Source organism: Limulus polyphemus, unplaced genomic scaffold (genome assembly GCF_000517525.1).
Source record: "Limulus polyphemus unplaced genomic scaffold, Limulus_polyphemus-2.1.2 Scaffold487, whole genome shotgun sequence".
Lineage (NCBI taxonomy): Eukaryota > Metazoa > Arthropoda > Merostomata > Xiphosura > Limulidae > Limulus > Limulus polyphemus.
In genome coordinates this window covers 294,250-319,399 of record NW_013666097.1, presented here as the reverse complement: position 1 = coordinate 319,399, position 25,150 = coordinate 294,250, and the positions used below count along the sequence as shown (strand labels likewise).

Genomic DNA, 25,150 nt, shown 5'->3' with positions numbered 1-25,150 from the left:
TCTAAGTAAGAGTTTTTCTTCCCGCTTTGTAAAAAAATTCTTCCGCGATAGAAAAAAATGAATGTTATTTTCGAAATCTGCCTAGCTGAATTATGGAAAATCCGTCATTAAAGCCAAAACAACAGGCCTTTCTAATTGGGATAAATGCTGAGAAGAAGAAGAGTTAGGGCAATCTAAATCATTTGTCATTTTCATCAACAATGAATATAAAGTATAAGTTAGTGTTATCCAGTTCAGAAACATTTGTTAACTTTTCTAACAAACAAAACGAATCATTGCAGTTAAGAGTTCTGTAAAAATAAACTAGACACATGAGATAAGGTCGAAAGACGCAATTAGCACACATAACACTACTAACAGTTTGTTTATTCTCTATGCTAAAGTCCTTCAAAAGCGGTTTCTCGGAACAAAGCAAATATTTATACATCCTGCTAATATCATCTCAAGCTTTCTAAGTAATTGCATATCTCAATAAGTTTATCACTCTCGTACGAGTACAAATGTAATTATAATATACATTACCCTCAGTAAGTAGACCATTTGTCACTGCAAATTGTGTGACCCTATTCCAACTTCTGAACCGTAAAAGAGAACGTTCGCTTTTATCTTGTTTCTTTGTTTCTATGCGGGTTTAAAATTGACTGCATGATACACGAACGTCGAAAAGATAATTCTTCTAACGTCATAAATCCTAAATGCGTAATTTTGGATTTAACCGTGGAACAGTGGTGAATCGGATTTTAGATCGACGAGTGGGGCAACCCGAGCAGTATTTAGGGTTAAATCTGTAGGAATCGACAAAAATTACTCATCTTTACCAGAGTTTGCCTGTTTCTGCAGATTGTTCCCATGAGAGGAAGAATATATAATAACTGAGCAGTATTTAGGGTTAAATCTGTAGGAATCGACAAAAAATACTCATCTTTACAAGAGTTTGCCTATTCTAAAAAAAAACTCTTTTAGAAATTAGTTTATTTTTTTATGTACTAAAATACGTATTTTAGAGATTGGGGGTCTTCTAAATGTGTAAGTTATTATACATTCTTCCTCTCATGGGAACAATCTGCAGAAACAGGCAAACTCTGGTTAAAAACTTTGATCACTATATACCTACAGCTTTGTACTGATGTTAAGTTTAAATTATTTATAATTATCTGGACCCTTAAAGCAAATTTGAGCCAGACATGCGTTTGAAAACATTTTGCTCTATGAAAACATTCTATACACCTGATGATGACAAAACCTTGTCGAAACGTGGTACATTTGTTGTTATGTTAAACTTATATTAAAGTTTTTCTTCATTACCCATTCAAGCCGTCTCCAAGTATTATTAGTTTCAAAGTGGATTCCTCGTCATCGAATTATATATATATATATATATATATATAAAGTACAGCGTCAATCATAAGAACATTTATGAAATTATTACACTGGATATACATTCGGCGAATAAAGTTCAGTAAAGCCCTTAAAGTGGCACTTGCCACTTTTTTTCTGGATTACAAAACGGTCTAGAACAGTGGTTCTTAACCTTTTTTGCTCCATGCCCCCACCTCGATACCTCAAAAAAATTTGATGCCACTTAATATAAAAAACAAATTTGGTGTTAAAAAGGTATAATAATATAATGTAAAATATAGAAATTTATCAAAAAAAATAGGAGTTTTATTTTTCTTATTGTAGCATTTTCAAATTGCCCCCTGTGGGGCGTGCGCCCTACGTTCAGAATCATTGGTCTAGAACATCGTTTCGTGTGACACGAATGTCTCTAGTGAGGGTCATATGAGCGAAACCATTTAAGCCGTTTCACTTCCATCGTACTCATTGTTTTAAATCAGGTTTAATCTTGCCAATCCGGCGAAGCGCTCACCTCGCCAACTAATTACAGATTGACCAGTACGCACAGTTCGGAGCTTTCGGCTGGGACTCATATTCGTATTCGGAAATTCACAATAATAACACGGATCAAGATACAATTAGAAAAACGGAATGATCTTTCACAGCAAGTAAATAATGATAAAAAAAACAAAAAAGCTGATTGCTAAGTCTTCGACTCCACCCCTAGATACGCTACTGTCTTGGAGGGTAGGCCTACCGAGTACAGTTACTGAAAAATATTTACCTTGATAATTACTAAACACACACACACACCAGTTAAAACACAATAATAGAGTCTGAACTTTCATAAGTTTAATACCTGAGAGAATTCCATAAGGTATATGACCGCCTTTTCTTTTTATACTAAAGAAGAAGGAAAAAGAAACGTATCTGTCCTTTAATCCGCGAATTGTCGGCTTGTCTTGTGTTTTTACCGGTGCGATCGCATTTAGTACCATATTGGATACTTTTATGATTTTTTTCATGTTACAACGCCTACAACGCCAAAACACTGAGTGAAATTACTCATTTCCTACGTCAACTCCATATATCCCAGCAGTAATTAGTGGGAGTAATTACAATATCGATGGTATTGTTGTTTACATATTTTGCGTAATTCATATGCGTATGTGTTGGAGTTCCTTTAATAATAATAATAAATATCATAGACCCACAATAAAGTTGTTAAATAAATGGCTGGAAAATTGTGGTTTTAAAAAAAAACCCACGAGTTTTGTGGAATTAACACAATGACTAACTTACAAAACGTTCTGCAACAAAAGATCCCTCAAATATATCGATGCACTTGCATTAGTAACACTTTACTAGGAGTGGAAACTACAGCCGAGTTAGCACTAAGTAAAACATAGAAGTGTAGAGTCATCAAATCAGCTACCTACTGACTGTCACGTGACTTTGAAAGTGAATAATTATCGGGCAGAATTTCGATGGCGAAAACTGGCTGTTTAGGCGATAGGTTTGTTTGTTTGAAGTTAAGCACAACGCTATCCGTGCTCTGCCCACCACGGGTATCAAATACGGGTGCTTCTGATAGGAAACAATTAAATAATAGAAATAAAACAACGTGTCTCTCGTAAACAAAAGTATAATTAGCCGCTTTAAATTATTCGGTTTACTGCTTAATTTTCACGATCAATTGTAGGTTGAAAAAGTATTACGAACTTTGGTGTATTTTAAATTTGGTTATACACTTAATACCTTCATGGCTCTCTTTGTCGAGTTATGAAAAAAAATCCCGTAACCAAACAAACAGAATTATTTTGGAAGTGTTTATTATGTAAGTTTCAAACAGTGTTAAAAAACCTTTTATATTGTTCTATGCACAGATGAAAGTGAGAAATATAAGTGGCAATATAGTAAATCAACACGGGATGAGGTGTAGGCTATTTCAAAACGCCCAATTTAATTATTCCACGTGATTACATACCTCAAAAAGTTGTCACAATAGTGATAGCTTATAAAGCTTTATTAACTTTTTATTTTACTTAGCACTAACAGGGTTCTCGTAAGGCCGAGTTCTCATAGGTTCTTAGTTTTGGATTAAAGAACTCTGTAGAAGAGCCCATAATTATTTATATTAGTAACAATGCTGATGAGTGCTGAGCAAGATAATGTTAAAATTTATTTTTAGAAAAAATCAATAATACGCTTGGAAAAAATGAGATGAAAAAAGGTATTTTGTTTAAACAAAAAACGGACTGAAAGTAATAAATAGCTGTTCCGAACATTCAGGGACTGCAACAAAATGGCGGTGTGGAAAACAAAGATTTTAATAGTAGCTGGTACGCCATACAGTCGCATGGTGGGGAGTTCGTGTAAAATATCTTTTTTTAACAAAATACTCTTCTGGGGTAGCATGCTGTATTTTTCGTTTTTAAATAGTTTATCGTTAAAAAATGTAAATGATTGTTGTGCTTTTTCCTTTTTATCGTAAATATATACCAAATAACGACTTTCTCAATTATGTTAACACTGATTATGCCTATACTTATGTACTAAAAGCAAAAGTACCCGTCCCCAGTGCCAGGAAACATTTAAGTCAATCTATAAATCCAAATTATTTCACAGGCTTTAAAAAAGAGTTAATTGCGTTGCACTCTTGGTTTCACTCAGAGCTAAAGCTATGCAACTTATACTGCCCACCATAAAAAGTAATTGTTGAGCATTTCGGTCATGCTAAGAGCTGCTCAACAACATCATACGGTAAATCTACATTTTTATTGTTTAAGTTACGTCACATTTTGAAATGTAAATGATAGTGTGATTAATTCAAAACAGTATAGTGTAGAATATCCTGCTTGCGAAATAAAATTTGCCATCAACGTTATTCATGCCTGTTTTCCCGTCATTTCAAACATGAATGTTGAGCTTTGTCTGCGTGCGCAGTTTTTCAAACGCAGCGCGAGAAGCGGCCGCCGTAAACGAGAGACAGACGAGCACTCGTAAAGACACCACGGTACGCAATATAATTATATATATACATATAACATTCATGGTGAAAATATTGTGATTGTACATCGATAAGGAATAGGAAAGGGTAAAAAATCTTATTGGATAGCCGATTCTGATTAGTAGTTATGAAATCACAAAGGTAGTAATTAAACTTCAAATACTGACTGATTAGTAGTTGTGAAATCACAAAGGTAGTGATTAAACTTCAAATACTGACTGATTAGTAATTATGAAATCACAAAGGTAGTGATTAAACTTCAAATACTGACTGATTAGTAGTTATGAAATCACAAAGGTAGTGATTAAACTTCAAATACTGACTGATTAGTACTTTGCCTATGTGTAAAGTCACATCATGATTATGAAATACCGCACCTTGTATACCATGTTCACAGCAAGGAACTTCTAACCATCCAGACATATTTCCACTTTCGATTGTAATTTGCCAATATGAGTAGAAATATATCCGCGTCATAACTAAGTTCATTCTTAAAAAGTATTTGATGTTGTGCAATGCTAATAATAGCATACAAGAAATGTAACCCGTCAACAGCACCCACCGCCAAACCTTGGGCTATTTTAATTAAATAATGATATTTTACCATCACTCCTATAACGCACGCACAAGGTCCCAAAGTGCGGAGCGTGTTTTTGCACCGATGGGATGCGAGCTATGGAATTTCGGATTCATGGTCCGACACGCTAACCATTTAATCACGACCGACCCAATCAGGATATGTAGGTTTTCAGCGAACTGCTATGCCGAATTTAGAAACGTTCTGAGAAAGTAGATGTAGACAATTTGAAATGTTTAGTTAACCACTAGGTTTTCTCTTTCAAGAAGACAGTGAGTTTATCCAAGACATCCTTTTTTGTGTAAACGACTCAAAATACAAATTTTATTACATATTCCTATAATTTCAATGATATTAAATGCTGGCTTGTTTAAGTTTTGAGTTATCGGTCACAACATACCTAGATGAAATTCAAAATGGGTGAGAGATTTTTTTTTTCTTGAAATGCTTTTTATATTTTTATCCATTGTTCTCATTTAACATGCTCAGTCTATACTAACACACGAAGATAAGTTTCAAAAGCTTCTCGATGTCTTTATTATATTTTTTAATATTTTTACCACCTTCCCAATATAATGTCTCCGATTCTTATTAAATATGCCTCGTCGCTTTAGGCCATATGATATTTTTGCCTCATTGGGAGAACTACTATATATTCGGGTATCCCCCCCCCCTCAACTGGTGCCACCTGATTACTTTATGTTAATGTACGAAAGATTTCTACTTACAAAGTTCTACATCATAATACGCTAACAGGAATGTGGTTTGTTTTGCGTGTTTTTTTTAGGGGGGGTCTGAGAAATTAAGTTCCCTATACAATTGTTATTTTCAGATTATCTTATATCGTAATGTTTCTATTTCTTCGTTGTGAACGTTCTTAAAAGGTGACAAACTCACTGAGAGATCATCATTTCAGTTTTCAGAGTCTCCACTGCCATATTTATCATAACAAACGAACAACATGGGACTTTTTGGTCCTTCATGGCTGCCATTATACAACTACCCTTTGAGAAAATTAAAATTATTTCAAAATCAACTCTTATTTTTTCAGAACATCATTGCTTGCTTTCTTAAACTCTTGTGAAATGTCGGCTTTCACCATTGCCAAAGAAAACTCATTCCATAAGATAATCACTGAAGCCTAGCCTGTCTTTTTTCAAATCTTAAGCTTGTGTTCTCTCGTTCCGTTGTCTTCAGAATACAGTAAAAAGAGATCATAAGTCTTTATTCTATCATAAGCTTCAATAAGATCACCTCTTACCATATGTTTCTCAAGTGAAAAAAATACCATCCCCTATAAGAATACCATTAAATTCCTGGATTCATCCTAGTAGCCCTCTTCTGATTGGCTGTTTTAGCACCATGGATAATAGAAACCTGGATTTTACCGATGGAAGTCCGTCAGCTTACCATTGACCCACTGAGGGCCTTCTCTTCCGAACCCTTTCCAATAAGTATTTCATTTCTTAGATAAACCGACCAATATTATATAAACAGTAATCCAAGTGAAGCCAAAACAGCAAGTTGTGTAAATATAATCACCTCTTTTGACTAGTAATCACTGTGTCTATAAACACACTCTAAAATGTTATTGGATTCCCTACTATCAACTTGATGTCTTGAGTGACTTATTCACCACTATGCCAACAAGATCGTGTCATTCAGTCATGCTACTGAGTGAGTTTTCATCTTTATTAAACGTATGATCGAAATTATAACCCAAATGCATTACATTACACTTACTAAGTTAAAGTTTACTAGCAAAATGTTTGTTCAACTATTCAACTGATTTAAGTCATTCTGAAATACCTCAACATCTTCAATACAGCTAGAAATATCCAAGAATTTAATGTCATTAGCAAACTTTAATGATTTACTAATTATGTCCCCATCTATAATCATTAATATAAATAAGAAAAAGCAAAGAGTCCTAAGCACTAGATCAATAACAATAAAGGTACAGCTTTCTTTTATCCAACCATCCTCAACCAAAATTGATAGTTTTTCCACACCCCAACGATGCGATTTTCATAGCCCATCTTTCATGTGTCATAATATCAAAAAGTTTTGTGAAAATCTAAGCACACCAAGTTCATAACCTTTTCATCGCCCAAACAAGTAACATCCTCGAAAATGTTAGGCTAGTAAGCATGGTTTCTCTTTAATAAATCCACTCTCGTTCAAGTCTTTATTCGCTAGAGTAAAAAATTATATTCGAATTATTGTTTTATTAGATTATACTAGCAGTAATCCTCGTTTGAAATACACCTGTCTGGAATATTGGGGCGAAAGACGCGAGCTGGTCTTATCTGTGCCCCAACTACGAAGGTCATAGTTCATTTCCAAACGGTCCTGGCGCCAAAGTCCAGGAAACATTAAGTGCCAGTGAAATTTCCACTTGACATTAGCATAATTACATGGAAATGAACTATGACCTTAGTAGTTTGAGACAGATAAACCCGACCCGCGTGATTTGAATCACGCCTCAGTCTCATTTTATTCATGTGAAACACATACCAATTCTGAAAACACAATGCAATAAATCGAATTTTATTTATTTATTTTGACAGAAAATTCTAACGAAAAGGAAAACAAAATTCTGATTCGCAGATAAGTTTAATGCTAGATGAAAATCTCACTCTATAACTTAATACTGAAAACTATGCAAGGCAAACATCTCCAGTTCTCGTATTCTTCGCCTTGAAGATATACGTCAGTAGCCTAATAAGGCGAAGGCCTTCTCACGTGACCCGGTTTTGACACACACTTAAACTGGTTATGATTATCGATAAAACCAGTTTCCCATTCGCGTTTTTATTTTCAAGTTATTGTCGTAGAAAATTCGTATTCTCTAATCAAATGTTGTAATTGGGCCACGCCTTCATTCGCATGGCCTCATGCACCACAGCAAGAAAACCATTTTCACCAGCACTGACCCCCAAGTAAAAGGGCATAATCACGATTGATCTATTTTTTTAAATATAAAACATATACAAACTGTGATGATCTGTCATCCAGGTGTTGTGTGGTCTATTCTTTTTGAAAAGGAATTCCCCTTTGGATATTTTTACAGAAAACTTAAGTGATTTCCACACCAAGGAATTAGCTTATCGAATGTAACGGTCTCAGCATTCTATTAAAGTACTGCTAACATAATATCGGCTTTGTTTATTGTTAGGATCATGTCATACTACTAGTGCTATCTGTAGTATCAACAATGCAAAAACACGTTGGTCTATAAATGTATTTGGAAGTATTATTCTCCGTTATCTGTAAATATTTGTGGATCAGCTAATTTCTTTTTCACAATTAAAATGAACAGAAAAACAAACAAACTCAATTTTCAAAGGTTAATACAATCGCAAATTACCAAACATAACGCAGCACTTCCAACATGACGGGAAGAGTCGCTGTCGGAAGTATAATTCGAAAAGTCAATATTTATATTACGTGTAAGTATGTTTGTCGGCGAAATCAAATTGTCTTCTTAATGGAAATATAAAAAGCCAACTTCATCGTTTACAAATTTGTATTTTTAGAGTCAAGAACACATATTACATATGCTGATTATACACGTCATGTATTTTCTATTTGTTTGGAATTAAACACAAAGCTACACAATGGGCTCTGCCCACCACGGGTATCGAAACCTGGTTTATAGCGTTGTAAGTCCGCAGACATACCGCTGTGCCACTGGGGGGGGGGGCGTATTTTCTGAAGTTGCTAACATAGATTCAAGTACTTTAATAACAAATATATGCTAGAAACAGTTCAAAAAATGAAGAAGAAGAGGAAAATACGAGATGTGAAATGCTGTGCATAAGGAAATTACAAACAACACATAATTGTATGTTTTGAAAATGTACAAGTTCACAACGTAGATACACGTAAAATACCGTCACTTATCACCTATTTTATAAAAAATACAATCAAAATGTTATTACGAAAACAATTCCACCCCCCGTCCTTGAGTGTTTAGCATTTTGGATTTGCACAAAAGCAAAAAACAGCGTATGCTAAAGCACGTTACTTTGGTTTAAGTGCAGTTTAGTTTACACTATAACACTAGTTGTTTTGGTTTATGAAGGAGCGTACAGAAGATTCAAATTCTTATCCAAAATTATTTTAGTCGCATGTTGATTAGCAGTCCAAAATCCTCGCGGAAAGTAACCATCCAATATAACTGACTAGTATTATAAATCTTGAAATACTTAATCACCTCCCGAGTGCTAATTGTGTATACTGTTGAAGACGTTTTTTATTTTAAATTAATATTAAATTACAGAAGAACCCGAAAACGAATTTTAAAATAGTTTACGGAAATGTGTGGTTATTATATATATATATATATTTGAAATTGAAAAGAAACTGTGACGTAGAGTCATGGTATATTCATTGATTGGCTGTACCCTCTACTTATGGACTGCAGTTTCGTCTATTCAAGGCTCATCAGCACAGCTTGGGTCAGCAAAACAAATAAATATCATTAGGCCTATTGATATTATAATGGCGGTGTATATAAAATTTAGGTTACTATTGTTTTCGCTGTATATACGTATTGGAAAAACGGGACCTTAGAGGTAGCTTCATGGCAGAGTTCTATTTTATTTCACAGGAATTTGTATAAAAATTTAGAGAATAATCATTATTTTTTAATGTTTTGTAAACAGATACAACAAATACTGTTCTCTCGGTTAAGAAGGTTTAGTACGAGGTTACATAATAAAGCGCTCTAAGCGAATGTATTCCTGTGATAAACAGAATGTTGTAAATCAGTTATTTATAGTTTCATGATTTGAACATCTTGACATTGTCGTAATCTTTTACAGAACATGTCAAAAAATTCTAGATTATTTGAATTATCAACATTCCTCTACTAACTTTACCTATGAAATTTGAGAAAGGGGAAAATTCTTCTTCTATAGTTAATTAGTTATAAAGATGTTGTGTTCATTATCAGAGTGTCTGTAGGTGCTCTATAAACCGGTGTTTCAGGTGAATATAAGGATTTATTATAAATTTGTCACTCACAGTGTTTGCTACTCCCATTGTTAAAATCATGTGTCACACGGAATTCAAACCAACTTTATACAGAACGTGTGAAGGAGTTATATCCAACTGTAAACACTGTTTTTAGGATATATTTTACAGAAAATTTTTTATTTATAGTACTACTATAGTATATGATTTAATTACGTGACTCATCATGACTTAAGTTTTGAAGTTATACACAGAAATAAGACTCATCATGAGTTACCTTAGGAATACAGTTATACACAGAAATATGACTAATCATGAGTTAGCATAGGAATACAGTTATACACAGAAATAAGACCCATCATGAGTTACCTTAGGAATAGTTATACACAGAAATATGACTAATCATGAGTTACCTTAGGAATACAGTTACACACAGAAATTTGACTAATCATGACTTAAGTTGTGAAGTTATACACAGAAATATGACTAATCATGAGTTACCTTAGGAATACAGTTATACACAGAAACATAACTCATCAAGTGGTACCTTACAAATACAGTTATTCAGATAAATGTGACTCATCATGAGTTACCTTAGGAATACGGTTATATAGAGTAATAGGACTCATCATGAGTTACCTTAGGAATAGTTATACACTAACCATACGTCAGAATAGTTTAACTGTTCAGACAATGAAGTTACATTCATTCATTACTCTTCAGATGTTTATAACAATAACATTTCTTCGAAACAAACTATATAATATATTTTGTATATTTTTACAACAGAATGATAAAAAACGAAGAAGATACATCTAAAAGTGAATATATTCGGTGTATGAATAATAATGTCAACCAACCTTTACAACCACAAAAACGTCTTCGATTCCTTGGGCTTTGATCAGATAATCTTATCATATTGTCAAAAAGCATGATCCAGTCGGCATCCTCTCCCCAGAGGATCTCCCCATCGTCAGACACAATCTGGCCTTTACTGTCTGGGTCAGAGGTACTGATATCGCTACTGTCTGCACTGCTGGAGGATGGAGACGGCAGTTCGTCTTTTGTCTCCGACATTTTACAGTTGGTTGCTTGGAAACGGTTACCACGCGACAGTCTAGATTATCACCAAGAAACTGTGCATGAATACGTTTTCTCCTAAGCGCACTTGTTTTGATCCAGGTATCTGAATCATAAAACGTAAGCAGGTTCTAACAAGTGGGCCGTCTTAACAAATATAGCACTTAAGATTGCCATTTCTCTCGCTTTTTCATGAAGCTATATGACACTTAATATCACGAGGAGATGAAGGAAAATCGTGTAGTGGCCTACAACTGTTTTAAGTTTTATATATCAATGCACAAAACAATAGAAACAAGAGTCTTTAGAACGTCCTTCGCTATAGGTTCTTGTATATTTCACAGCCCACACAAAAGACTAGAGACGATAAAGCATCCAACGCTAGACTGTGTGGCACTAATACAGACAATCACTAATTGGAAGGAGTTAAACTTCTTGAGCATTTTCTAAACGGCAGGGTAAAATATTGCCAAATTTATAGTGTTTTACAAGAAAACACCGAAATATACCTTTCTATATACGTGCGACATCAAAATTCTTCTAAGACTAAGGTTTATTAATATGGTAAATAAATTGATAATTAAATATCTAGAAGTCTGTGGACGGGGCAATAATTAGGAGGAATTGGCCGAACACGAAATTCGTTTGTCTAGCTATAAAACGACATGCAAAAACGTGTCTATAGCTTAAGACGACAAACCTACACACCCCAACTTCTCGTTATAAAACTAGCACAATTAGTACATATAATGATTCAGAAGAAGTGATATGGGCGAATTGCTCGTGTCTACAGTGACCCGTAAGACCATAACGCTCAGTCTTCGACTAATGTATGGGCTGCTGACTGTGACATAACATTCGCTTCTGGGCACATTATCTTAGCTAGCTACACAGAAAACGGGTTACAAGATATATGCTTCTCACTCTTCCCAATCACTTGCTAACAGATACAAGAAGTAAGCTGCAAGATGGCGGAATACTTGGCTATCCCTATACGAAACAGGAGAACAACACGTAAAATACTGAAATAACAAGTCTGTGCTACATAGAGCACATCTTTTAGAATGATAAATATCTATGCGCTTTCAATGTTTTTTTTTACGAAGCGGGTCCTTTAGGACAAACAAATCATACGTTATACACAGAGCTAAGAATGTTCTGCTGAAGTATCAAGAAATGAAAAATGTAGAAGAACAGCATGTTTCTGAGAAAATATCCAAAACATGAGATATCTTCATAGCACATAATCCCGTACCTCGAATTCTAGAAACAGGAATCTGTCGAAGTCTCCGCGGATGATTATTACGAAGTTTACAATGGGCGTCAGGCGAAAAGAACCATTCCATTTGAACACAACATCACACACACACATATATGAATGGCCAAGTGAGAATATTTCCCGGAAACTTTCACACTCTTTACGTGGACAACGCACGAATGGCCGAGAGAATAATTCCCGTACTCCACAGTTCTACAATAATTGGTGATATGGTTGAAATATAAACAAGAGTCTCAAGAGTGAATATAAAATATTTGGGAAGCAGCTATTCGAGTTCTCAACTCTTGCTGGCCTCGGAAGCCCTGTCTGCCACTTTCACGTGCTTTTAATTGAAGGAAAAACAGAGCTTACAGTAAGATCAAGTGAGATTACTTTAAGTAGACAAGCTGGCGCAAGGAGCACGTGTGAGGGAGGAGAGTGCTTTCTTTAGCCTCCTGAATGGCTGCTTGGCTGCAGATGCTCGAAGGGCTAACGAAGAACGTGCTCGTGTATCAGTGGCCGGCAGTTTTACTGCATGCGGCACTCGGTGCGGAGAACCATTTCTAGTCTGAGCAAGCTAGGGGGTTCAAGGATGTGATGTAGAAACTTGAAAATGTACTGTTCTGCGGCTACAAAATATCCCTGTAGCTGACGTTCAACCAACACTTCCGAATAGATCGAACAGTCACAAGCTCCATTCACTGTCAATTCCACTGATGCGGTCTGCGCCTGCGCAATATTACATCTTGCGATCGAAATTTGCTGCTGGAAATGCGTACTATCTTGTACGTCGATGGTCGCCATACACGTTGAATGGCTATTTAACCGGTCTTCTTCTTCTTCTTCTTCCATCGCCCTTGGATACCTTATGATGATTTGTGGTTGAACTATGTAAATGTCAGAGAAGAACAGGGATTGGTTACTGGAAGTCATAAAGTATTTGAAACTGAATTAAAGAGGTAGAGGCAAGCATGCTGTGCCCACGTGGCTTCTAACATGTTTAATCATCATACATTTTAGTTTCTGTTAAATTGTTGCCTGGCAAGTTGTTTCTGCTTTATACATACAAATCAAACTATTTCTTATATATCTATTTAGATGTGAATGTCACTTGCACTATCAATATTTAGTTTTGTTTGTTGAATTTCGCACAAAGCTACTCGAGGGTTAACTGCGCTAGTCGTCCTAATATAGAAGTTATAGCCTAGAAGGAATGCAGCTGGTCAACACAAACCACCGCCAACTCTTCTTCGCTACTCTTTTTACCAACGAAAAGTGAGTTACCGTCACAATATAACGCCCCCCATGTTTGGTGTCTGGATTCGTACCTACAGATTGGGAGTCGAGCGCCCTAACTATGCAAAAAAACAAGAGTAAAACTAAGTTAAATCTTGATACAAACCATGAGCGCTGCTAAGTTAAGAATCCACTAAAGTTGCGTTCAAAGTTTTACAAAAAGTAACTCATGCAGCAACAAGTCACGATCCCGTTTATATCTACTGTTGGATATACACGAATGTTTCATTTCATTTGTAAGATTAACGTGAACTTTATGATTTAGATTGTTTACATAGCGCGAGTGTTAAAGTAAGATATTTTTAGAAGGATAGCTATGGAAGGTTTGCTTACGTAACTATTTACGAAACATTTGTTGTATGGTTCAATTGTTGTGATGTCATGTTACCAGAACCTTCTGAAAATTTCTCATTGCTTTAAGTGAGTATTGTTACATCATAACGTCTCGTAGTTTGTAGAAAGTTCTCGACCTCCGTCAAGCAATATATATATACTAGCGTATAGCCCATCTAAATTCACCACCCCACCCCATAGTATACCCTAACCTCACATTTCATAGCTAACTGAAATAAATAAATTTTGCGAACTCAAGCTTGACCAACAAAGAGGCAGAAAAGTGCAGTTGAAGCAGTCAAACGTCAGTAAATTCATTTTTGAGCCAATCAAAATCAAGATCTGTCATGAAATGAATTCATGGTGTATTCATGAAATAGTTATTGGTTAAAATCAGTTATATTAACAAATTCTAATATATAGAAAAGCTAGTGCGTTTTGTTAACACTACATTCCAACAATGGATTTTATGTCATATTGCTTAGCAACAAAAGTATAACCATATTTTCGTTAGTCTATGTACTGAAAGTATAAAATGAAACGTATAGACAACAAAACTGGAAAGTATTTGCGATTTCTTAATTTAGAGTCTCCTTTGATTAAAGAGGTTTTTTTGTTGTTTTTTTTTACTAAAAACGGTGATATAACAGGAAATAACTTAATTAAGAAACGATTTAATAAGTTTAAAATTGAATGATATATTTACTTTTATGATAAATTTTATGTACTTGGCTCTAGTCTAGGTGAGCCACACTACAACTTTACTTTAGGCTTATTATAATAACACTCACTACACTACAAGGTTTCACGCCCCTTTGTACCCCATCACTAAAATTGTAATGGGAAGACTGTAATCGAACTATTCTATCTGGATAAATGCATTTTGGCTTCTCTGACTCTTCCCATTCCGAGAAATCAAGCGTGACGTGACACACACACATAGGATCTTATATAGGTTAGATAGGCGGCCAAGGAAGTAAGTTAGTGAAAGTAAAAGTGAAGATAGACTGCGTGATTGTGAGTCAAGTCATAAAGAGCATATAGTGGCGATTTATGAACTGAAAGTTTCACAGCTTGTATTTTAATAACAGAGATAGAGAATAATAACTTGTCTTGTCACAAGATGTTTTAAAATAACTGAACCGGCATGTGTGGACTTTGAGGAAAAATATATAATTATTTAAATTTCTGGAAATAACTGTGATAACCAAAAGCGTAACGAATTTTTGTACATACGTTTGAGTTGTTTTGAATATATTATTCTAAAACGAGTGGATTATGTACTATCCGTTTATTGTTGAAATTTATTGCCAACAAGTCACAGACACCTTCTGTAAAGAATCTGGCCCTATAAAACCTGACATCTATAGTTTTAAAATCATAAGAAGGTTTTCTCTGTTCTTTAGTATTTAGACGCAAAGATACATAATTGGCTATCTACGATATACCCACCGCGGGTATTGAACCCCGATTTTTAGCGTTATAAGTACTCAAACGTAAAGCTGAGCCATTGGTGGGGGTGGCAACTAGAAGGGAAACAACACTGAAGAATGATCAGAGCCTCTCGTTGATAATGATAGTGATAGTCAGTCAGATGGACCTACATATCGATTCAACGTGTGAGGCGGATAAAACCTAGGTGGCGAATATGTCACTCCCCACTTCAGACCTCCTACAGAAATGTCGTGTTGACATTATACAGGACTCCTGCAAATCTTTCTCCCTCAGTGTGATACTAAAAACCTGTAATTTTCTCTAACTCACAGCGCTTCGCTTGCATATCTAATACACTAAACCTGAGTGACTTGTACCTTAAGACAAAACAATAGGAAGTACTCTCCCGAGCAACTTATAATTACCTGAAGAAATGACGGATACAAAATTACCTGAAGTGCGGTTTAATTATACGCTGAACGGATAAATCAACATGGAATGAAGGTTTGTCATTCAACTGGAACAACATTAAAAAATTCTTCAAACACGTGCTTATTTTCAACATCTCTTACTACGGAGCAAATATAAAAATATTCGCATCTGCATTTTCGAAAGAACTTGTTCTGATAATACTTTGTGACTATACAGTTAACATGTGAGAAATCCTCTTCTAGTTTTGTGATATTGATTTATTTTTAAAAAACAAAATTAAATAGTTTGTTTGTTGTTAAGCACAAAGCTACACAAGAGCCTATCTGTGCTGTGCCCACCATGAGTATCGAAACCTAGTTTTTAGCAGTGTGAGCCCTCAGGCTTATCGCTGAGCTACTGGGGGGCTAATTAATTAGCTTGATTAAATAAAAATATCTTCTCAACTTATTTAAATTAGCAAACCAAATCTGCAGCTAAAGATATTCTGTAATAAGTTTGTTTTTGTTTTTTTTAGGCACCCATCAGAATTCTAATCAAATCTCTTACATACATGATATGGTCGTTGTAAATATTTGCACTTTTGTTTTCTATTGTTAAATTTTGTTCGTAAGGTAATCTTACGTTTATGACTTATAATAAAAAAACAAAAACAAAAGCTTAACATCATTTATACACATACACATTTAGCCTTGATTACACACATAAATAAAGAGTAAAAAAACCTTTCTTGGGTGCTATAGAATAGCCTTCTTGCAATCTGTTTAATAAACTTGACAAAAGTCAGCAACTGTCCTAATCCAGCTCTTAATTAAAAAATATTTAATCTTAAGATACAATATAGGTTTAAGAGATTGAACTCCATGTTGAACTGAGAACAAACTATTGCTAAGTTACATAGTTAAAATAAACTTATAAAACTATGAGATTTGACAATCATTACTCGTTTACTTAACAAGAACGATATCCTGATAATGGATCACCAATCGCCTGAAATTATTAAAATAAGGATTGTAATCGTTTCATGCTATTACGGAATTTACTTTGAACTCATTAATAGAAACTTAACCGTCAAACTCTTATAACGTCATTAATGTAAATAAAACTGACAAAATAATAAATAACACGCTTTCAGTGTTTCACGGATTATTCTTGGCAAAAACCTCGTCTATTTCACACTTATTAATGAAGATGTTCTGAAATTAAAGGTTTACGGAAATGTGTACCAGAAAACTTTGAAACGGAATAGCCACTTATTTTACTCTAAATGCAAAGTGCGTGATAATCGCTTTAACACGAGTTTGCCCGAGGCATTCATACGTGAAATGCCAGTTCAACTTTTACCTTAAACAAAAAAAAAAAAAAAAAAAAAAAAAGTGCAGAGTTGTGCAGTCTTTTTCATTCACAGCAGGAAGAATGAACACTTACAACATACTTCGTTGGTATTTACTAACATATTTGTGTTGTAGCTATATAGAGGTGTTCACAGTTACAATTATCCCAATTATGAATAATGTTGTTCTTGTTGCAGCTCACTGAAGGAACTAAAAGCTCTAGAAAATACCTAGTTTGTAATACAATACATATGCTCACAGTTAGTTTTATGATGTCTTAGCCCACACACAGAGGGAGCTTTACAGGCACTAACAAACTTTAGTTTATTTCATAGCTTTATAAAGGTGATGATAATTCTAAGTCATCGACTTAAAAAGTATGTTGTCTTAGAAGTAACTATCAAAACTAATAAACACTGCAGGCCATTTCTTAGCGTAATATTATGGATAGTAATTAGTGCTATTCTGCCTCGAGTGTGTTTTTCCCAGCAGTTTATCAAATGTTTTAATCTATCTGATATAAAGTTTTATTTCTCAGGCTGTAAACAATGCAGTATTTAAGATCACATAAAAAGTTGATTGGTAGTCATGAAATCTATGTGTTTGTGCTTTTAATCAGTTTAGTTGCAATGATGCATGTAGATCTATCATGATTCAGAATTGATTTCATGTAATAGCATTAAAATTACACATAAAATATACTTATTAAAGAGTAAAATAATGTCAACTGTGACTTAGAACTTTAGTTGTACAATGGTTATTTAAGATTTAGGCGGATCACAAAATTTCGTTTTGATATAGCACCTAGTGCCATCTAGTTGCATTAATCATATTTAATTTTCCGGCATTATTTTCCTTTCTGTGTGATAGCTAGAAAAAAGTTTTAAAAGAGAATGGATGTTTAGTGGACATTTGACTTAATGCTTTTTTTTTTCTAAAGAAACACACACTAGCAAAAATTCTCTTCTCTGAATACCTCAAACATTGTTTTACCATAGCTTGATTCAGACTATAACTGACCTTATATATATTAATTACCGTTCCTGAAACGTTTTGTTGTTGTAATTGTTGTTATGCGATTTGTTTTACTTTACTTTTCGTATACATAAATTTTTAAGCCTTAATTAAACAACAATTCCCAATTCAAAAATTCACAGATCAGTGGGGTATTCACTTACTGTAACTTAGTATTGTTGAAGCCTGTGACAATTACTACCAAAGTTCTTGTAACTTAGTATTGTTAAAGCCTGTGACAATTACTACCAAAGTTCTTGTAACTTAGTATTGTTACAGCCTGTGACAATTACTACCAAAGTTCTTGTAACTTAGTATTGTTGGAGCCTGTGGTAATTACTACCAGAGTTCTTGTAACTTAGTATTGTTACAGCCTGTGACAATTACTACCAAAGTTCTTGTAACTTAGTATTGTTAAAGCCTGTGACAATTACTACCAAAGTTCTTGTAACTTAGTATTGTTAAAGCCTGTGACAATTACTACCAAAGTTCTTGTAACTTAGTATTGTTGAAGCCTGTGGTAATTACTACCAAAGTTCTTGTAACTTAGTATTGTTGGAGCCTGTGGTAATTACTACCAAAGTTCTTGAAACTTGGTATTGTTAAAGCCTGTGACAATTACTACCAAAGTTCTTGTAACTTAGTATTGTTAAAGCCTGTGACAATTACTACCAAAGTTCTTGTGACTTAGTATTGTTAAAGCCTGTGGCAATTACTACCAAAGTTCTTGTAACTTAGTATTGTTGGAGTCTGTGGTAATTACTACCAAAGTTCTTGTAACTTAGTATTGTTGGAGCCTGTGGTAATTACTACCAAAGTTCTTGTATCAAAGCTCAAAAGGGTGTCTGCTATTGAAAAATGTGTTAGTTGTCTAACACGTTCTACACATTATATTGTTAGAACCATTAACAAAATTTAAATGATCATTTCATAATAACTAAGCAGTGATTCAGTGTATTGAGCACATAATCTTATCAAAGAAAATTCAGAAACACAGAAATTATGAACAGTCCCTGTAAAAACTTAGAGTAAACTGCATGGTGATGAAGAGTAACTTTTGGATCAAGATCAAAGAAGATGTTTACAAAATAATGTAGAATGGTTCTAATTCAACAGTGGAAATGTAATGTACTTTACATGCTATGTTGCAAACAGAATATAATAGTAGATACAGAATCACTAAATCAACATTCAAACTGCTCATCTTTCATGTAATATCTGGATGTCAATTACAACATTCAAATGCCCTAAATATATTGTTGGTTAATAAAAGCTGTTCCTTATATTTTTGTAAGTATAAGTCTGTATTTTTCCAAACACCCCCTGAATAAACTGAAGTTTCAAATATATATTGTTTATTGATAGAAATGAATAGACAAGTTATTTCTTCTGATAAACTTTTGTGCCAATAAGTTTTATTAAAAACTAACTAAAGCATCTTTGTGGTTTCACTATTATTAAAGCCGGAATGATTAACCTGAGGATCATAAAAATCTGTAACACAATGAACTTAATGCCAAATATTTAAATATATTTATCCTTTAGGACAAGTCTGTAACTGCAAGGCTGTAAAACAAAATATACTTGACCATGTAAGGTAAAGGAAAACCTTAAACCATGACCAGCTAGCTACTTGAGCCTAGACAGGTTGGTGAAAACTGATACAACCTGAAACCGTGGAACTCATCTGGTCATGGTGTAGGTTTTTTCTTACCTAATGTGAGTCAATAAGTTTCATTTTACAACTTGTCCAATGGCAGAATGAAGAAACAAACTAGAAATCATGTGTCAGTAAAACAAGAAATAGAAGCACTGTATAGTAACTTTATACACCTGAAATACTTGACAGAAACATTTCATAAGTGGGAAATTTTTTAAATTCCAAATGTATAAATGAAAAAATACTGGTAATATAAAAAGTATTTATTATATTATATTTGATTTCAACAAAAAATGTAAATTAGACTGTTGGTTCTCATTTCTTCTGATAATTTTAATTATGGCCCTTTTTAATTTTTTTATTGAATTCAAATACAAAATTAAATCATTTTTTATATTTATAATATTTTTTTTTTACTTATTTTTATCATTTTTCTCAAAAGTTTAAATTATTTAGGGGTTCTTCAGGTAAAGACCATATTACTGATTAATTATAGCTGTGAAATAATAACCTATAAACATTATGTTACATGATGTCAAGTATTATAAATTTGATAACTTCATTCTATTACAAATATTTTACAACTGTTACATTATTGAAGCAAAAAAAAAAACCTTATTAATCACCAACTGCTGTTAACCCAGAAAAAATGTTTCAAATTTCAAAATATTCAATTTTCTATGGAAAACAAAACAGTAAACAAACACGTGTGCATACAGCCTATAAAAAAATTCCAATGCTGTTAGTGTATATTTTACGGTTTGCCATATATAGATTACAGATAATACATTTTTATTTATAAAATTAACTATATGCTTCTTTTACAAAATTATTAGCATTCATCAGAAGATTGGTCAACTTTATGATTTTCAGTTCTGCTTAAATTAAAACTTTTCCTGCTTTGACTAGTCTTAATGAGTAGATGAAACTTTATTCAAACTTTCGGATTAAATTAATTACTTTCATCCTGTATTATTCAGAAGTTTATCTTTATTATGGAGCTTTAGCCATATAAAATAATTATCCATCATGGCTCAAGACTAGTGCAAACTTTTAGCCACCAACTTCCTGAATTAGCTAACCTCACACAAAACATAGTTAAATGTAATTTACTGTTGCTATTTATGACAAAGGAAAGTTTAATAAAATAAGAAGCTTATTGTTTTATTATTTTGAAAATTAAAAGAAAAAATAAATTAAAACAAGATAAAAAATGCAATAGAATAATTAACTCTAGAATACCAGACTTTTAATTCTAATTTTAGAATTTAAGTGCAAAATATTTGAACTAAATTTTTTTATAATTGATAATTTGTCACTATGCAAGATTTATTTAGTATAATTTGTGAAAAAAAAAAAAAGGTTCCAGTTTTCATTTCTGCACAGCTCTGTGGGGTTTCGCAAGTTTACAATGCAGTTTAGACATTCTTTTAGATTTTTTCTGCTCATCTCAAAGAACAAACTTATCATTTATAAGAATCTATTAACCTTTGCAAATATGGCTATAAAAGTTTTGTTTTTGATGTGATTTTCTTTCTCTAGCAGTTTTTATGTTACTATAACCCTTCACTGTAAACCCTTTTATAGTGTCACAGCATGTAGTCTGAATGACTGGGGGGGGGTCTGAACTGCTGTAGGGGTGAAAACAGAATTTTAATGCAAGACTTACAGCACTTACGAACAAACCATAGGTCTGGGAATTTCTAATTTCTTTAGATGTTCTTTCATTCTTAAAAAATTCCATTTTGTGAAATCACACATGTTTGAAAGCTACAAAAATATTCTATTATTCCATCTACAAAAAAAATAAAAAAATATGGGTGGCTGAATGTTGCTCCCAAATGCATTAACCCATTAACTGCAGCAGGAGCAGCTCAGTTGCCGTTTCCTGACTCACAGATAAAACTGAGTTGCCATCAATCACAATAAAACAGTAATTTTCGTCATTCGCACAGAGTTATAGTTAAAAATGTGCAACTGACGGATATTTCCGTCATTCACAGCTGAGCCATAGAACTTCAGTGACAGAAATATCCGTCATCCGCAGTTCATGGGTTAAGTAACTTAGCAGCTCAATGGGGCTCAGTTACTTAATACATCCATTATACATTATAGTACAGAGGAAAAAATTAAATTTTGCCATGTGGCTATCCTGGTGGTTCTTCAGGATATATCAGGTCATTGACAAAATCTCTACTGGATTGTCAAGTACTACATAAAGAGCATATCCCAGGTTAATTAACATCACTTTTGAAAAGTATGGGTTTCATACATAAACTGCTTCTATTATTAACAGTACTAGTTTCATGTACCCTCTTATCAAAACATGAAACTTTGTCCCATTTTGTTGCATGGAGTAATTTTCATCCCCCAAAACTCTGATTTGTACATATTTCTCATATGACATTTCTATACATGGAGCACAGAGTTCATTCACCACAATACTGATGTGAGTAGTATGACTGCCTGTACTTTTATAGATATGATAGTGATATGGTGTTGAGTGCATGGTTGGATGACTGCCAACTACATTGTAAACTATCAACATGTGACTGTACTCTGTTGCAGATAATTTTCATACAATAGAGGGGCAACAGACCCATAATATTTGCATATAATACTCATTATATTCACTATTTCCATAATTACTTTCATCATTGTCCATTTATTATGTATTTGCTTCTCAAATAAAATGCTGACCACTTCACATTTATGTTACTAACACTTTTCACTGTGATAACTTTGAAACGTAATGACCTTACATATATGATTTCTGATAAAAATACACAGCAAAACAGACCACTGTAAAAATATGTAAATGAATTTGATTACAGATGGCTAATGAGCCAAAAAAAAAACAAACACTTTTCTTGGATTTTACAAGATAGTCTTCTTGCACTCTGTTCACTAACTTAATTTTACAAAAAATCAGCGAGCATCTTTATCTACCTCTTAATTAAAAAATGATAACTTCAATATTTAATTTTGAGATGCAACTTACTCTGAAGACTGAATCCCATGTAGAAATGAACAATAAACTCTCGCTACTTAACTGATGAATTCATTAAAGTAAGTAAAAAGAAATAACATATGAAAAATTATTCAGTTAGCCTAATCTATAGTACATTCAATCCTTACCTGGATCAAAAGAGGCTGATGGAAGGAATGCTCCTGAAGTTTTAATTTCATCAAATTTGGCAAAAATACCTTGTAATCTGAAAAATATTAAGAAAGCTTTTTATAAACTAATTTTAAAAACCAAAATAGGAAAAGTAATAAGAACTTAAACTATTAATTTTTTTCATGTCTTCTGCATGATTCCAATATAAAGTGAGGTTTCACTAAAACAGCGAACCAATTAAATGTTAACACTAACTTTGATGTTTTCCACCATAGTTATGGTGTCAATCTTATAAGTGATACAAATACTGCTATTAAACATGATAACAAATTAACACTCAAGAAGAAAACAAACAATTGATACATATATTAGTTTCCTGCTGATATCATAAAACTTCCTATAACTTTAACATTATGGAATAAATGTAAAATTTTTCTTCTTCTCCAATTCAAAGGAACTGTTTCATGAAGAAAAAAAAAAAGCTGCATAAACTATCGTTTCATAAATGACTTTTGTGAACAATACAATATGAATGATTATATGAAGAAATGCACAACTGTAAATACATGAATTCCTGAAGATAACTTTACAAAGCAAACAGTAGAAATATACCTCAACATATATGCATTAAAACAAGAAGCTTCCACAAAGTTACTGGTATATTTTTGTCAAATAGATGACAATTTACTAATTAATATACAAATAATGAAACTAACAGATAGGCTACTGACCAAACCAAAATGGCTCACTTTATTGTTTCTTTAATTTTTTGCTACATTTATCCCTTTTCCCACTAACAAATATTTTGTGTATCACAACCAGATTTCACCACTTACTGGTAAGTGTTATAGAAACACTTTATATCTATCTGGCTAAGAAGTACTATTACTGCCTTTCATAATAATTTATTAATAAATCCACAATGTTAAATAGAAATTCGAATTGCTAAACTTAATGATTTATTTTGATGCTTTCTTAAAATGAATATAGATTTCCAGGTAGTTAGCTACTTTTTCAGATGTCTAACAAGACAGTTACTGAGCTCTTCATACACAACTAAAAACGTTGAGCTGTATTCTGAAGTATGATCAAAACAAGCAATTTTCATTGTTCTTTATTTATCATCATGACAGGTATATTTTGTTTCATAAAATTCATTACAAAAATCTGCTAAAAATGTTAAGAAATAAATTAAATTACAATATACTATTGTTTTTTTGCAACACAATTTCTAAATATTTCTTGAGAACAATTCAATCTTATGCCTGTTACCCATATCCTCAGTTATACTTTTTTTTTTGTTAAACTCGTTATCACTATTTAAATTTGTTGATCAACTGATCAAAATCCAGCTCCATAAGGAGACATGTTGTCTCATTCATTTAATTATCATGTAAAGTTTTTAAGTCTGGATTTAATTTAATGTTGAAGCTATTAGTCACTAACCAGAAGAAAAAAACTTATTTTGACACAATTTGAAAAAAAATTATTTATCATTTTACAAATGCTTTATTTCACTTTGATAAAGAAGCAAATGAATTATCAAAGGAACAATAGACAGTTCATACAATTTATTATTTACTTATATCTGCTCCTATTTAAATAATCACAAGTTCTCAGTTATACTCTCTATAATTTCGTTATATTATATGTATATTAAAACATAGTTCTAGATTTATATAATAACTTAGAAAACATGTACAATATGAAACCAAATATGGTATCTAAACAATGCTTTGGATAAGAGCTAAAAGTAAACTATAATGTAGCAAAAGCAGTTGTATAAAACAAACTGACAAGAAAAGGCATATTGCCATAAATCAGTATTCACACACACACACACAAATAAAATCTACAGTGATTAGAATGCACTGAATCATCAGCTGGGCACTCCTACTAATAACAATATTCTTAACCATGTGTTATGGGAAAAGTTTAACATTTATAGCTTTATATTATTTTACAATTATGGATAAATAAAACCAACAGTGGTAATATAGGCAGTATTACATTTGTGTGGCAAATGTAAAGTGATAATATACAAGCAAATTTATGAGAATAATAAACAGAAAAATGTTCAGTAAAGTGAATTAACATTAAAATATAATAAAATTGCAATAGCTTTTTTAGATGAATATTTCAATTTTCTATTTGAATAAAGCAAGAGGAAAAAAGAGTTAAGGCTTAGGTTTCCATTCGTAGTATGTATATGTTCTATATATATATATATATATATATATATATATGAGAAACAAATAATAAAAAATAAAAATAAAGAAAGAAGTT

At 33.0% G+C, this 25,150-nt stretch overlaps 1 protein-coding gene across 9 annotated transcripts in view; it reads right to left on the bottom strand.

Annotated features, from left to right (window-relative positions):
* The window catches only part of LOC106458567 (CLIP-associating protein 1-A-like), a 199,705-nt gene that overhangs the window by 106,634 nt on the left and 67,921 nt on the right, over positions 1-25,150 (bottom strand). For 7 of the 9 annotated variants that reach the window (XM_022384825.1, XM_022384827.1, XM_022384830.1 and 4 more), the window contains exon 9: positions 22,882-22,958. In XM_022384825.1, the coding sequence (XP_022240533.1) occupies positions 22,882-22,958 (77 nt within the window). Of the gene's footprint in view, positions 1-10,765; positions 12,859-22,881; positions 22,959-25,150 lie in introns of those variants that run through there. The other 2 variants (XM_022384832.1, XM_022384833.1) reach the window with 1 other exon arrangement.